Source organism: Manis pentadactyla, chromosome 4 (genome assembly GCF_030020395.1).
Source record: "Manis pentadactyla isolate mManPen7 chromosome 4, mManPen7.hap1, whole genome shotgun sequence".
NCBI classification, from domain to species: Eukaryota; Metazoa; Chordata; class Mammalia; order Pholidota; family Manidae; genus Manis; species Manis pentadactyla.
This window is the reverse complement of record NC_080022.1, coordinates 189,206,060-189,220,565: the sequence shown is the minus strand read 5'-3', so window position 1 is coordinate 189,220,565 and position 14,506 is coordinate 189,206,060. Positions and strand designations below refer to the sequence as shown.

Genomic DNA, 14,506 nt, shown 5'->3' with positions numbered 1-14,506 from the left:
GGTGCTGGACACCAGCATTAGCTGGAAGACGCTGCCTTCCTCAGCCCAGCCCAGGGGCAGAGGCCAGCAGCTGGAGTCAGGGGGCTTTGGAGCCACAGCCGCCACACTCAGGGGTCAGGTGGCATATGAGCATCTCCCGTCACCTCTCTGCGCCTGTTTCCCCGTCTGCAAATTGAAGAGGTAACAGGGATGGCCATTGGCTGCCTCCACCAGGAAACCCCAAATACCAGAGGTTTGCCCCCTCTGGGGTGGGGGGCCTGAGGCTTGGTGGTACCTCACCTCTCGCTGTGGCCTCTGCCCTTGGGATCTGAGGCTTATTTGCTCCTCAGCAGATGCTACACCTTGCGTTTTAGTGGAAGAAACAGACAGGACGCTCGTGACATAACTAACAGTAACAAGTTAAAGGCTGTGTTAGGAGGTGGTGAGGCTACAGGAAGACCCAGGCAGGTAGAGGGTTGGGAGGCAGGGGCTGGGCCCCTGGCAAGGATGGGCAGAGTGACCTCCTGGAGAGGTAGGGGGTGGACCCAGGCCTGGAGGATGGGAAAGACAGCCTAGGAACATCTGGGGATGTGCCCCAGGCAGAGCAGACAGCCAGTGCAAAGGCCTGGGGAGGGGCCAGCCAGCAGGGTGTGGTTGGTGGGAACAGCGAGGGGGAACATTCTGGCAAGGGGCTCCACTAGGGGATGGGGCCGATTGTGCGGGGCCCCTTTGAGGACTTGGGCTTTACTGTTAGTGAGAAGGGTGTGAGCAGAAGCAGATGTGATCAGACCCTCTGGCAGCTGTGTGGTGAACAGACTGTGAGGAGGCCAGGGTAGCAGCTCTTCAGTGAGAACACTGCAGCGATGCGCAGAAAGACAGTGCTGACCTGGACAGTGGTAGAGAGAGGAAGTGGTGAGAGATGGTCAGAATGGTGGGTGTGTGAGCATGGACTCAACGAGATTTCCTGATAGATTGGATGGCAGTGTGACTGAAAGGGAGAAGTCAAGGATGGTTCCGTGGCAGCTGCAGGAAGTCCAGCCATCACATCTGCATTCCTGGAAGCAGGAATGAGAAGGGAAGAACGTAAAAAAGACTATCAAAAAGACTTTCCTTCTGCTAACATTGGGCAGGTCTTGGTCACATGACCATGCCTGGCTGCAGACGGGGATGGCAACAGTGATCTCTTGGCTGGATATAGTGTTTTTGCCATCCACAATGACAGAGAGATGCTGCAAGTAGGGAAAAGCAGAGCTCAGCGTCAGGAGGCCACTTCCAGCAGTGGGATAACGTCAAGACGCTGCCTGAGGAGCACTTAGCCTGGAGTCAGCTCTCAGTGGGCACACAATGCCATGAGGGCTGCTGACCTTGGCCAGGCGGCATGCTGATGGACAGGGTCTCTAGAGGAGGCCGCAGCCATGCATCACTCAGGAAGGGAGGGGAGCCGGAACAGGGCTGTGGGCTTGTCAGCAAGGCTGCGCAGGCTCCCGGATCTGCTGGGAACAGACACTTCGTGTGCGGTGCCGCTGGCGCCAGGGCCCGTCCCACTAGGCAGCTCCTCCCACGTGGTGAGAAAACTGAGACCAGGGGAGGGGGCGTGGCTTGCCCGGGGTCCCACCGCCACTGGATGCAGAGTCAAAGGCCCCCACTCTGGGAACAGCATCCTTTCTGCTCTTGGGGCTTGACGAGGAATCAGAGATTGCTTTGGAGGGACTTAACTTCTGCCCTCCAACCGTGGAGAGGGAAGCGAGGCAGGTGGGAATCCCCAGCCCCTCAGCTCTGCCCCAACCAGACCTGTCCCTTCGTGCCACCTCCCCGCCCCACAGGCGGCCCATGGGTGGAGCATCTGCAGTGATGACCCCGGGCCCCCAGCAGCCTAGGGGGCAGTCACACCAGCCACCAGAGCTGAGCTCAAGTCACCACCATCTTCACTCCAACCCAGGCAGCGCAGAGCAGACGATGTGAGGGGACACAGGCCACGAGGGCACTGGGCAGCTGGCAGGGCTGGGAAGGATGCTCCTGAGAACAGGGGGCTCCTTGTCGGAGGTGGGCATCCCAGGCCCGAGGTGCCCTTCAGTTCTAGAATTTGCTCAAAGAGAAGAGAGCCCTTAGAGGCCATGCCCTGCCAAAGGCTGTGCTCCCTCCCACTGGTGGGCCTGGGGCACTGCCCACTCCGGATGCCCCCTGCCCTACCCTGTGGGTTCCCCTCTGCACTCGCTTTAACGGGACAGATTCCTACAGTTCTCAAGAGCCAGTGTCGTACATTAGGTGGTGTGAATGTTGAATGTGGCCTGTGTGAGGATGCAGTTGGCAGGGGCAGCGAAGGGTGGCTGGGGGTGGTGAGGGAGAGCCAGGCAGGGGAGCAGGGGCAGCTGAGAAGTGCCCCAGGGGACCGCTGGCCACGGAGCAGGTGAGGCTGGGTGTGCGCAGCGCAGCAGCGTGGCCTGAAGTCTGGGAGTGCCGGAGTGGGCAGGGGGTCAGTGTCCGGGGGCTGCCCTAACAAAGTGCCACAGACTGGGCGGCCTAAATCGACAGCTGTTTATTCCCTCCCACCTCTGGAGGCTGGCAGGGCCGGCTCCTTCAGAGGAGACCCTCTTCCTGGTCCCTTTCAGCTCCCAAGGCTGCCACACTCCTTGTGTTCTTGGCTGCACATGCATCCCTCCATCCTCACAGGTGTTCTGTGGCTGTGTCCAAATTTCCCCTTTTTATAGGGACACTAATCATTGGATCAGGGCCCCCCTTCTCCAGTATGACCTCACTGCAACCAGTCACACCTGCAACAACCTTATTTCCAAACAAGGTCCCATTCTGAATTCTTGGGGTGAGGGCTGCACATATGACTTGGGGGTGCAGTCCACCATAGCCTGCAGGGGGAGAAGGTGACCCTGAAGACTGCAGCAGTGGCTGAGGCTTGGGAAGTCACAGGCCTCATCGGTGAGTGTGGAGGCCCTGGGGCAGTGGGGGGACCATTTCTGAATTCCTTGCAGAAAATGCCCCTTGGCCTTCCCTCTCCCCACCAGGTGCCCTGGAGCGGGTCTCCCCAGCGAGGCTCCCAAGGAGGGCCAAGGGAGAGCGTCTGAGCCAGGCTGCAGGCTGGGAAGAGATGTGGGTGCCCTTCCGCAGCACCCCATTCTCAATTCCAGCCTTTCAGTCAAGGGTGGAGGGGGGGCTTGCAGACCACCCGAAGGAGAGGCCTGGTCACACTCGAGGCTGGCTGGAGGTCTTCCTCAGGGCTGGGTCCGCCAGACAGGGCTCTGGGGTGGACATGGTCCATCTGCTCCAGGATTCTTGCCTTCCCAGCCCCTGGGAACTTGTGGCCTGGGTGGGAGCCCTGGAGGACTGGATGACCCGTCTTTGGTATTTCCAAAGAGGATCTCAGCTGTCCCTGCTCCTGCAAGAGCCCTCTGGACGCAGGGTGACCGGTGTGGATAAAGTGAAGGTACCGATGGCCAAGATCCTCACCTGAACCTAAACTACTTGATGTAACTGGCCTGCTGCTACGCTGCTCCCACACCCAAGGGCAATGAGCTAGTATTGACTGAGTCACTATAGAAAGAGCTCTGCCCAGCGCTCTGGGAGGAGGCAGAGACAAGGAGGATTACAGGCCTGCAGACTGTTGAACGGAGACGAAGTTCTAGTGCTCCATCTGTCGCTGGGAGAACGAGCCAGGTAATAAACCCTTTCACCCCAAGAACGTTCCAGTGTCATTCCTCGGTCTCACTGAATCCAGAGTGAACTTGTCCGGGGCTGAAACCTATTGGCAAGACACCAGTGTCCAAGGCCCTGGGCGGACCCTGCCAGCACCCTGGGCTCCCCCAGGCATCCAGCCCAGGTGCCCTGAGCAGCCCACTGGCCTTCCTCTCTCTGGTGCCTGGCCTGCTCAGCACAGCCTGGAAGACTGGGCCTCAACCCCCAGCCCCCGGCCCCTGGAAGTCACCAACAGTCTGAGCTCTGGGAAAAAGCTTTTGGGTAGCAGCTTTTGGAGCTCAGGCCAAGGACGGACTTCCAAAGCCTGGCCCACCCCAGCGTGGGCCATTGGCAGCTCCCCAGCTCCCCACGCCCAGGTCCATCTTGGCTCCCCTGCCCCCGGGTGGGCTCCCTAGGCATCTCCAACTGGAGGGCGGGGGCAGGCCCTGACAGGGAGGAGGCCTTGTGCTCATCCTCTGGAGGCACTTGGGCCAGCCTGGGCCTCCCCAGCCTTGGTGTCCTCCTCTCCCCCTCCCCAAGGAGATCAATGAAATAAATGGAGCTACGCAGTCAGAAAACCCCCGAGGCTGGTGGGAAGGCACTAGGATGGATTCCCTTCTCTTCTCACACCTCATAAGGCCTGTCTGCCCCCACCCGCGCCTCTGCTCAGAAACTTGTGGCCCGGCCGGGGCAGTGTGTTTGTGTGTGTGGTGTGTGTGTGTCGGGGTTTTGCACCTCGAAGTTCCCTGAGTTGCTGGTCATTCCACGTGGCTGCTGCCCCTCTGCTGTGGCCCGGCTGTGGGAGGTATTGGTGGGTTCCACCATAGCGCTGAGCCGGTGACGCCCCTCCCAGTGGGTGCTAAATAAGATCTATTCCTGTCCGCCCCACCTGTCAGTTTTCTGGCTGTGGGGTTACTTGGGCGAAGGGAAGAGATTGCAAGCAGATGGGGATGGAGCCGACAGCTGGGCTCCACCTTCCTTCCTTCGGACCCTTCCCTGGATCTGGGGGGCAGCCTCAAGGCTCTGTTCTGATGCAGACAGTTGGAAAGGGAGGAGCCTAACCAGAGAGGGGGAGTGAACTCGAGTTTCTAGACAATTCAGGCCCTGGGCTGGAGAAAACATTTGACCCCTGCTTGACCCACATGAGGCTCCTGGGCACCCCTCTCTGACTCAGCCACAGCTCCTGCGTGGTTTAACCTGGGCTGGGTGGTGCAGGTCTATGGGGAAAATGGAAGTTCCTACGGCCAGATCCTCACCTGAACCTAACTCCTTGATGATGTAATCGATGTACTGCTGAGCTAACGCTTCCACACCCGAGGCAATGAGCTAGCATTGACTGAGTCACTATAGAAAGAGCTCTGCCCAGTGCTCTGGGTGGAGGCAGAGACAAGGAGGATTACAGGCCTGCAGGCTGCTGGATGTGGACATGACTCCAGTGCCCAAAAAGCTGGTTAATAAACTCTTTTACCCCAAGAACATTCCATTGTCATTCCTTGGTCTCACTGAATCCAAAGTGAACTTACCCGGGGCTGAAACCCGTTGGCAAGGGTTGAGGTAAGGGGACAAGAGGTGGGGGAAGGTGGAGAACTCACCCCTGGTAAAGCAACACCCTCTCCTCGCAAATGCAGGAGGAAAAGTCTCCTCACCTCACTACACACATGCAAGGTGGGTATCAGCTCCCACCTCTGAAGAGCACCAGAGCCAGAACAGTGACATGGCTGTCATTTCCAGTGACCTGCTGGAAAGTTGCTGCCCTTAGAACTGCCATTTCAGTGATGGGTGCCCTGGAGCAGATTCAGAGAGGTTCATTAATGTGCCTGCGGTCACACAGCCTTTATGCTCCAGAAACCTCCAGTCTCCCATGGGACACGGGCATCCCACCAGCTGTGGGGATTGGATCACGTGTGCGCCAGCATGTATGGAGTGCGTGCAGGCTTATAAATGGCCAAGTGCTGCTTTTCTTTGTCTACTCTTCACCTTACACTTCAGTCCTAAAACCTTCAGGTGGGACTGGGGGAGGCGAGTGTCTGCCAGCAGGCTTGGGAGGTGGGAGGCCACTCAGAACGAAAGTGGGTGGGGAAGGGGGCCAGGTAGTGGGGGAGGCAGCCCAGGGTGGGGCACCAGAGCCCACATGAGGGGGGACAGCCTCAATCAGGGCATCACACACCCGGGTGGGGAGAGCCCCAGGATGGGTGCTGGCCCTGGGCCCCCAGGGCTGTTTGGAGGTGTTACTGTGACCTTCTGGCCTTCGATATCTGTAGATAGATTAAGAACTCTAAATGTGAGTGTGTGGCATGTGCACACCAATCTTCTGGCTTGTCTGTTGAGAGACCCAGTTGTGGCGGCGGCCCAACACCTGTGCACACCCAGGGCCTGGACCTTGGCTTCTATCACCTTCTCCACCAGCACGAACAGGACTCTGGAGAGACAACTGGTCCCAGGAAAAGGACAAGTTGATCTGGGGACTTTTTATTGAAGGAGAAAACGAGGATGTGCTCAGAAAATGCTGGTGACACACCTGAGGGCACAGGAGCCAGTTGAAGGGGCTCTCACCGTGTAAATCTGGGACAATCTGAGCATCAAAATAAGTAGTAATAGTAATGGATTATAACCCATTGAATAAAACAGGAGAACACAGGTCCACATGGATGTAGATAAAGCAGTAAATTAAAAGTTTGATAAAGACCAGAATATTTAGTTTCAAAGTCCCTCCTCACAAACCGCTTATTAATGACCAAGGAGAAAGAGGTAACTGAGGTGGAGAAGCTGACCTAATCAAAGAGAACGTCACTAGTAATGAGGCAAATCAAAATCTTGCAGCACCTGATAGGATTCAGTGAATCTCCAGAACCTGTGAATGAATCACCTTAAGTGTCAAAATGGACTTTGCAGATGTGATTAAGGTTACAGACCTTGAGATGGGGAGATTATCCTGGATTATCCAGATGGGCTCAATCTAATCACATGAATCCTTAAAAGTGGAGACCGTTTTCCTGGCTGGAAAACTAGAGATGCCACGAGAGAGGGAGTTGACCCTTCCCCACCTTTGCTGGCCTTGAAGTGGAGGAAGGGGGTCATGAGCCAGGGGATGTGGTGGCTTCAAGAAGCTGGGAAGGGCTCTGTTTGCAGCTGGCAGGAAAATGGGGGCCTTGATCCTATCACCCTAACGAAAATTCTGCCAGCTACCTGTATGATAGGGGATTTGTGTTGGCGAAGCTAAGTTTGCAGTGATTTGTCTCAACGGTAGTGAGAACTACCCGTCAAGGAGGCACCCAACAAGCCCAAACTGAGGGGCGTGGGGTTAGTTATCAAGCACATGGAAAGAACTCCTCAAATTTCATAAGGACAAAGACAAATAGCTAATTAGAAAAATGGGTGAAAATGAACGGGCATTTCAGAATATAAATGGACAATGAAAATATGAGTAGATGGTTAACCTCATTTGTAATTAGGAAGAACAAATTAAAACCACAATGACATTCCATTTTATTCACCAGATTGGCCACAATGATAACAAATGTCAGTGATAATTTAGAGCAGGGATCCACAATCTACAGCCCACAGACCCAATGAGCCAGACTATGCTTTTGTAAATAAAGTTTTATTGAACCACAGACACATTATTGCCTAGGGCTGCTTTCAAACTACAACAGCAGAATTGAATAGTTTTGACAGAGACCATACGGCTTGCAAAGCAGAAAATTTTTGTTATCTGACTCTTTACAGGAAGTTTTCCAGCCTCTGAACAAGCAAGAACTCATAACTACTTTGAAGAGCAATTTGGAATGTCCAGTAAGATCAAAGGTATGCATACTCTTGAATCTTCAAGTCCACTTCTACATATTTACCCTGGAGAAACTCCAACATATTAAGGAGATGATAAGTAGCATAATGTTCACTGCATCACTGTTTATAACGGCAAATAACTGGTAACAGCTCAGGTGCCCTCAGCAGGAAATGGATACATATATTCTGGGCAATTTAAACAATGAAATTCCATAGAACAGCAAGCATGAATGACTTAGAACACATGCAACATGATGATGAACCTTGCAAAGTAGAGTGAAAAAGGAAGTTGCAGAAGAATATATATGTATAAATCCATTAGTATAAAAGTCAAAAATGCAAAAACTCCCTGCCCCAATACACTATTGAATTAGACTACAGCTTTGGTTTCATGAAACAGAGCCCAAAATAACAATGGCTTACACGAGATGGTTTGTCTCACAGAGCAGTCTGTGGAGATGGTCAGGGGCTAGGTTGGTAGCTCTGCTCTGTGACTTTGTCAGGGGTTCCAGGCTTCTAGACCATTGCTCCACTCCTGCCACTGTCTGCACGGCCCAACATGGTTTCCTACCATCACAGCTATGTTCCAGCAGCAGGATGAAGAAAGTGGGAAGAAGGACAGACCCCTCTTTCTAAGGATTGATGTAGAAATTGGGTTTGTCATTTCTGCTCACTTCTCATTGACCAGAACTTAGTCACATGGGCATCGTTAGCTGCAGGTGAGGCTGGAAAGTGTATTCTTTATTCAGCCACATGTGCAGGCTAATTTGGAGGACAGAGTAAATGAATATTAAGAGATAAATAGTAATCTCCTCCATAATTGTTTAGGGATTTGTCCCTATATGGTAAACCTTTAAAGAAACGTAATGAATTAAAAAAAATTTGGATAGTGACAATCCCAGGATGGCTGTTCAGAGGGTGAGAAGGTGGATTTGTGTACAAAGGGAGGATTGAAGTTTTTGCTAATACTCTGTCTTAAAGCTGAATGGTGGGTTCATGAGTATTGTTGTTAAAACAAGCATGTAAGTTTCATATCCTGTTTTGCATGCATATTTCATAAACAGTTACATAATATAAAGCAGGCTATAGAATGTATGATTTATATAAAAATTGATGAATGACACTGGTAATTTTGGCTTAGCATTTAGTTACTCTTTATTCCGCATTTCATCTTCTTCCTCTCAGTGTTACTTAGTGGCTGCACTGCCCGTAGCTGAGGAAGCAGCCTCTGCTCTAAGACCTAAGGTCCTTCGTGTGCCTACAAACGTGGTTCCTCCTCTGTCCTCTCCTGGCAGCCTTTAATGCTTCCTGCAGAGTTCTAGCCTGCTTATTCCTGCGAAGGCCATTCCCAGCCCTCCGGTCTCTGCATCCATTCAGCAGACACAGTGAGCACTTGCCAGGTGCCAGGATTCACGTAAGTATCAAGGCCTTTCTCTGTTCTATCCCCTCCCCAAAGCCCTTGCTACACTCCGATCCCATTTGTCCCTCAGAGCCCCAGCCTAGAAATCACCTCCTTCTTGAAGTCCTCCTAGATTTCTCTGGGCTTCTCGGTCTCTGCTTCTCCGGTTCTCCCACAGCGTTAACTTTGCGCTTTTAATATTATTGAATGTTAGAGTCTCTCCTTGCACCGCTCTGGGTACAGTTCCGAAGGGAGCCGCCCGGAAGAGGCAGATCCTCACGGCCCCTTTTACGATTTGTGTGCCATTATCTGAGTCACCGAACAACTCTGTGCTCAGCGTCTACTAGTAAAGCGTAGGTGCTAAGTTCTCTGGGGTGCTCGGCTGCGACAGCTATGGCCTCCGCGCCGCACCGGAGGCACCGAGCGCACGCCCCGAAATCGCTCCAGGGGTGTAACTGGTGAAAATGAACCTGGAACCCCCGCCCCTCCCCGGAAGGCTCAGCGTTGCTCTCTCTCTCCTGCCCTCTACTGCCCTTCCGGATGGAGGCCCGAAGGAGGGAGTCCTGCCGCCCTGGCAAGGTGGGGTTCGGGAGCCCCGACCTGCGGGAGCAGCCGCGCGCTCGAGACCAGGGTGCCGCCTCCCGCCCCGGCCTCGCCCCGCAACCCGCCCCGCAACCCGCCCCGCAGCCCGCCCTCAGGCCCTGCCCACAAGCCCCGCGCCCGTCTCTCATTGGTTCGCGACCCGCCGAGGGCCCCCGCAAGGCCACGCCCCCACAAAAAACCCCCGCTACCCCGTCGGCTCCGCCCCATCCTTCTCCTTTTCTGGCCTGCAGGGTCCCGAGGTCTCCCTCCAGGCCCGCCTATCATTGGTGCCCTACCAGCCTAGCCCCGCCCCTTAAGTCACTTCCGTGCAGAGGCGCCGCGGAAGGCGGAAGTGTGCGCGTCCGGGCAGCCGCGAAGCCCGGCTGAGGTGTCACTCGTTGGCGTCTGGCGGCTCTTCCGGGTCTGGGCTCGGGGACACGGAGGCAGCCGGCGAGAGCGAGCGGGGACGAAGGAATGAGGCGGCCGCGGGTCCTGGCAGGGCCTGGAGGTTGACTGCCCCCGCCGCCCTCCCTCGCACCTCCTCCAGGCTGCCGCCCGTCCTCCTCAGGGTCTCGCTCTCCGCGGTCCTCTCGGCTCCTCAGACCGGGGCTCCCGGGCCCCAGACCCCACGCTATGACCGCGGCCGCCGCCTCCAACTGGGGGCTGATCACGAACATAGTGAACAGCATAGTAGGGGTCAGTGTCCTCACCATGCCCTTCTGCTTCAAACAGGTGAGTCCAGCGGGACGGCGGTCGCCGACCGGGCTCGCCCACTCAAGCCCTCTGCCCCGCGGGGGGAACCGGGATCGAGTGGAGGCGGCTCCGCGGCCCGCCGCCTTGGGTCAGAGGAGAAATCCGAGAGGACGAGAGGACCCCTCGGTGAAAAGCTCCCAGTATTGGAGCCGTTCATAACTTCAGACCGAAGTGCAAAGTGTAGCAAACAAAATGATATTCCAGACATGGAAAGTGAACCAGGATTCAGCGCTGTTTTTATTATTTTTTAACTCTCACCTGACTGCTCTTGTATTCAGAAGCACACACGTCAGGCCCCCAGACCTTGGAACTGCATAGCAGTGTTGGTTACAGGGGGATTGCAAAATCCCCCAGATCGCACCCTTCAGGTGTGTGCGTTTCACCATATGCAGATGTTACCTCAATGGAAAAAATCTGAAATATTAAAAAATTGGTGTTATGTCAACATTAAATACTGCACGAAGCAAAGTCACCATTTCTGAGATGTGGGTTCCTTTGGCTTCTATTTAAATAATCTATAAATACACAAGCATTCAGGACTTTAGAAAAGGGAGGTTGATGGAATTATCAAGTCGGGTAACTCATTTCCTAAAAATAAACCTAGCTTCATATGTGCCATGTCTGGAGTTGCTCCCCTGCCTCGGGGCAGGAGCTGCCCACTAGAGAGAGCTGGCTTGCTTGAGGATGGGGGCAGATAGGCAGGTAGTCCCAAGTCTGCAGAGACGAGCCTCACATGATGAGACCAAATAGGTAGAAAAATGAAAATAAAATGGACATTTTGGAACTGAAAATGGGCAGCTGTAGTTTAATTTTAAATTTGCATTTAGCATCTTTTGGATAACAGCAAATATCTTTTTTAATCTGGATATTTGGGTGAGAATGTGTTGAGGGTTCCTGCATGAGTTCTTGATCTGACTTGGTTGGCAAGCATGTGGGTGGGAGGACTGGCATCTGTGGACAGCCAGGCTGGCAGCTTCTGGATCCCCTGGGGCAACATCTGTAGGCATTATGGATCCCAACGAGGGCAACCCGGCTGGGTGTTTCTACAGGACTACGCTTCCCAGCATACATTGCAACTTGCTGGCACAGAACTGCACTTTGGGATGTGTAGTTGGCTGGTTGTGCATCTGCATGTCCAACACTGCCATTCTTGGTGCCCGTCTGCAGAGTGACACTGTGGTGGGGCTGTGGTGTAGACACCTGTAAAATACATGTTCAGGCCAGGCAATTCTGCCATCCAGACTTTGAGGATTTGCCGTGTGGTTGGCGTGAAGTCCCTGCCAGAGCATTTAAACAAGGGCCAGACTTACTTGTTTGGGAAGAGCTGGCAGCTTAGTGGTGGAGGCCCATGTGCAAGCAAAGAACTAGAAGTGGTTCCCCTGCCCTGAGGGCCTGGCACGATTGAGACGGAGCTCTCATCCGGACTCAGCCTCTCCTCTGTGGGAAGCCCACGGCCAGAGCACCAGAGGCCAACGGGCATTTGGGGGATGTGTGTTTTTAGTGTCTGGCAGCCATGTCATTTAAAAAAGTTTTGTTTTGGGGTTTTTGTTTAGTTTGGAGGATTTTAGTAATTTTGGAGCTTTTACAAAAAATTAACATTTTATTGACATACAACATGCATACAGACAAGTGCACAGATTTCAGGTGTACTCCTGATGAACTTCCATAAAATGAACAAGTATGTATAACTAGCTCCCAAATTCTGGAACCATCACTGCCAGCCCCTTCCAGGCACTGCCTCCCCACTACCCATCTAGCGCCCCACTTTAGCACCTCCAATCTGTGTTGCCTGGTTTCAGCTTTTTGTAAATGATTCCATTGTATGGGTATACCACAATTCATTTGTTCTTTCGCCTTTGCTGGGCATTTATGGTGTTTTCCATCTGGAGCTCCTGTGAACACATGCAGGGGCTCTGACTGTGTGTGCACTTCTGGGGTATTTGCCTTTGAGTAGAATAGCTGGGCTGTAGGCTGTGTGTGCATTTGGCTTGAGTAGGCACTGTAGGACATTTGTTTCTTCAGCTTGTGGATTACAGATAAACCTGCTATAAACATTGGCATACAGGCTTTTGCATGAACACATGTTTTCATTTCTCTTGGGTAAATACCTGTGAGTGCAACTGCTGGGTCAGATGGTAAGTGTCTGTTCGACTTATAAGAAAGGTGTAAATGTCACTTTTAATCTCCTTCCAGAATGTGTTTACCACAGTGGCTTTGGATCCAAATGGCTAGAAGGTGGCCCACTGTAGGGTGTGTGCAGACAGTCGGGGAGAGTAGTTGCTGGCCACACCTAGCTGTTTGTTAAGGCTCCCAGAAGGGCCAGGAAGGCAACCGTGTCCTGATGCTCTTTCAGAACCATGCGTGGGTTTTATGTCCCTGGGCCAAACTGGCCACCACATCCAGGGAATGGGTCCCTGTCAGTGCTAGGAATTGTCACCTGTAGGCAGGGGAATGGAACAGCTAGGGTCTTGCTTCTACAAGGGGCAGGGGAGCACAGGGGGCTTGCGTAGGCCACACATGTGCCAGGCAGTGCAGTTTTATTTTGTCAGTGTCTCTTTCCTTCACCCCTCTAGTGTGGCATCATCCTGGGGGCCCTGCTCTTGGTTTTCTGTTCTTGGATGACACACCAGTCCTGCATGTTCTTGGTGAAATCTGCCAGCCTGAGCAAGCGGAGGACCTACGCTGGCCTGGGTGAGGACCTTGACTCTTGTGTGGGGGTGGCTGGGTTGACCCAGCACCTTCCTGAGCACCGTGCTCTTTGTGGGGGGGGGGTCCTTGCTCGTCACTTCTAAGAGTTCCTTGAGCAGTAGTGTTTTTCTTATTTTAAAATTGAATGCAATTTAAAAAAACTTTCAATGTAAACATGTTTCAAAATTGAAGTGACTTGTGCACCTGTCTCCTCTTGAAGCAGATATACACGGAGCCCCCTGCAGATTCAGGCGGGAAGGCACTTCCCCACTCGTCTTGGGCGCTTGCTTATTGTCTGCTCTCCGGAGCGCCCAGAGCCTTCCCCTGGAGCGCTGGACGGGAGGCTTATGGTACTTTGAGTGCCACGGAGGAGACTGTTGCTGGGCCCAGGCTTATAGCTGGGATCAAGTCACCATCTCCCTGGATGCTCTCTGTTCCTCATGCTGTTGGTCGCAATTTCATTTCTTTTAGTTCTTTCTTTCTTCCCTTTATGTCAGCCGAGGGCAAGAAGGCTGCATTTTCTGCTTTCTTTTGGTGTGGACCTGCTAGCAGCTTGGCTGGGGGGGCAGGATCTCTCACTGTGCGGCTGTGCTCAGGCTGGTGTGTGCACACCACGTTCTCTGCCTGCCTCAGAACCTTTCGGCTCTGCATTCCATTCTGGGGGTATTCCACGTGGGTGTTGAAAAATCACACATGTTCTCTGGAGCTGGCCTGGGCGTGTCTGGGGAATTCCTGGCCTCTAGATGAAAGCCCCTGACCTGCCAGCCAGTGTGTGCCCGGGACTCTTGGTTGCCCGCGGATCCTTGCCTGGCCCTCAGCTCACAGCTCTCGTGGCAGAGAAGTGGTGTGCAGATTCCCAGGGGCCAAACAAAATAAAAACACCTGCAAGAGCCGTGCGCGGGCTTGTGGCCACGTGGCCTCTCGTTTCCTTCCAGTCTTCTTTGCATTGGCACCGGGGTACTAGCATTTGTTCTGGACTTGGAATTGCTGGGGCACTCCCTTCTCTTTCCTTTTTTGGGGACGCTGGAGCTGTCAGGCTTTTTTATTGTTCTTGGAGTCACTTGAGGAAGTGAAATTTACCAGGTAAACTTGACCGTTGGTGAGATAACCTAATTCAGCTTGCAGTGGAATGTGTTCCAGGAGGCCCCTTCCTTCTCCGCAGAGCCGGGTGGGGCCTTCGGGGTGACCCTTTTCTCCCCACAGGGGTATCCGCATGGCGGAGTTCCTGTGGTAGACGCCCCATGGAATCTTGGCTCTGCTCTGGAAGAGGATAGGTGACCCTAGACGAGGGAGGCCAGGGTTTTTGATAGCTGTCTGTCTGATTATTCTTAGAAAGTCCCTGAGCAGGCAAACCGGTTTGGTTAGATGTGAAAGACTGAAAGAAAATCGCCCCATGGACACCCTCCTGGAGGCAGCGTGGGGCTCCTACCTTTAACTGCAGTGGGGACTGCAGCCCGGTTCTAACCACTAGAGACAAACAAGATCTGAAACCATCAGTCTCCGGTAGTGTCTGTGGTACCAAGTGAGAGGGCTCAGTTGTGTGAGCCCCACCACAGTCCCTGGCCCATCTGCAGCATCAGCTGCCCTTTATCCGGGCTTGGCCTTGGCACTGTCTCTCAGAAATGGAGAGACCCT

The 14,506-nt window shown here is 53.7% G+C and overlaps 1 protein-coding gene across 5 annotated transcripts in view; it reads left to right on the top strand.

Annotated features, from left to right (window-relative positions):
* The first annotated feature begins 9,769 nt into the window (after nt 1-9,769).
* Nucleotides 9,770-14,506, top strand: part of SLC38A10 (solute carrier family 38 member 10) — a 39,071-nt gene continuing 34,334 nt past the window's right edge. For 4 of the 5 annotated variants that reach the window (XM_057501803.1, XM_036910571.2, XM_036910570.2 and 1 more), the window contains exons 1-2: nt 9,770-10,162; nt 12,757-12,874. In XM_057501803.1, the coding sequence (XP_057357786.1) occupies nt 10,064-10,162; nt 12,757-12,874 (217 nt within the window). In that variant the 5' untranslated portion in view covers nt 9,770-10,063. The remainder of the gene's footprint in view (nt 10,163-12,756; nt 12,875-14,506) is intronic. The other variant, XM_057501804.1, reaches the window with a different exon arrangement.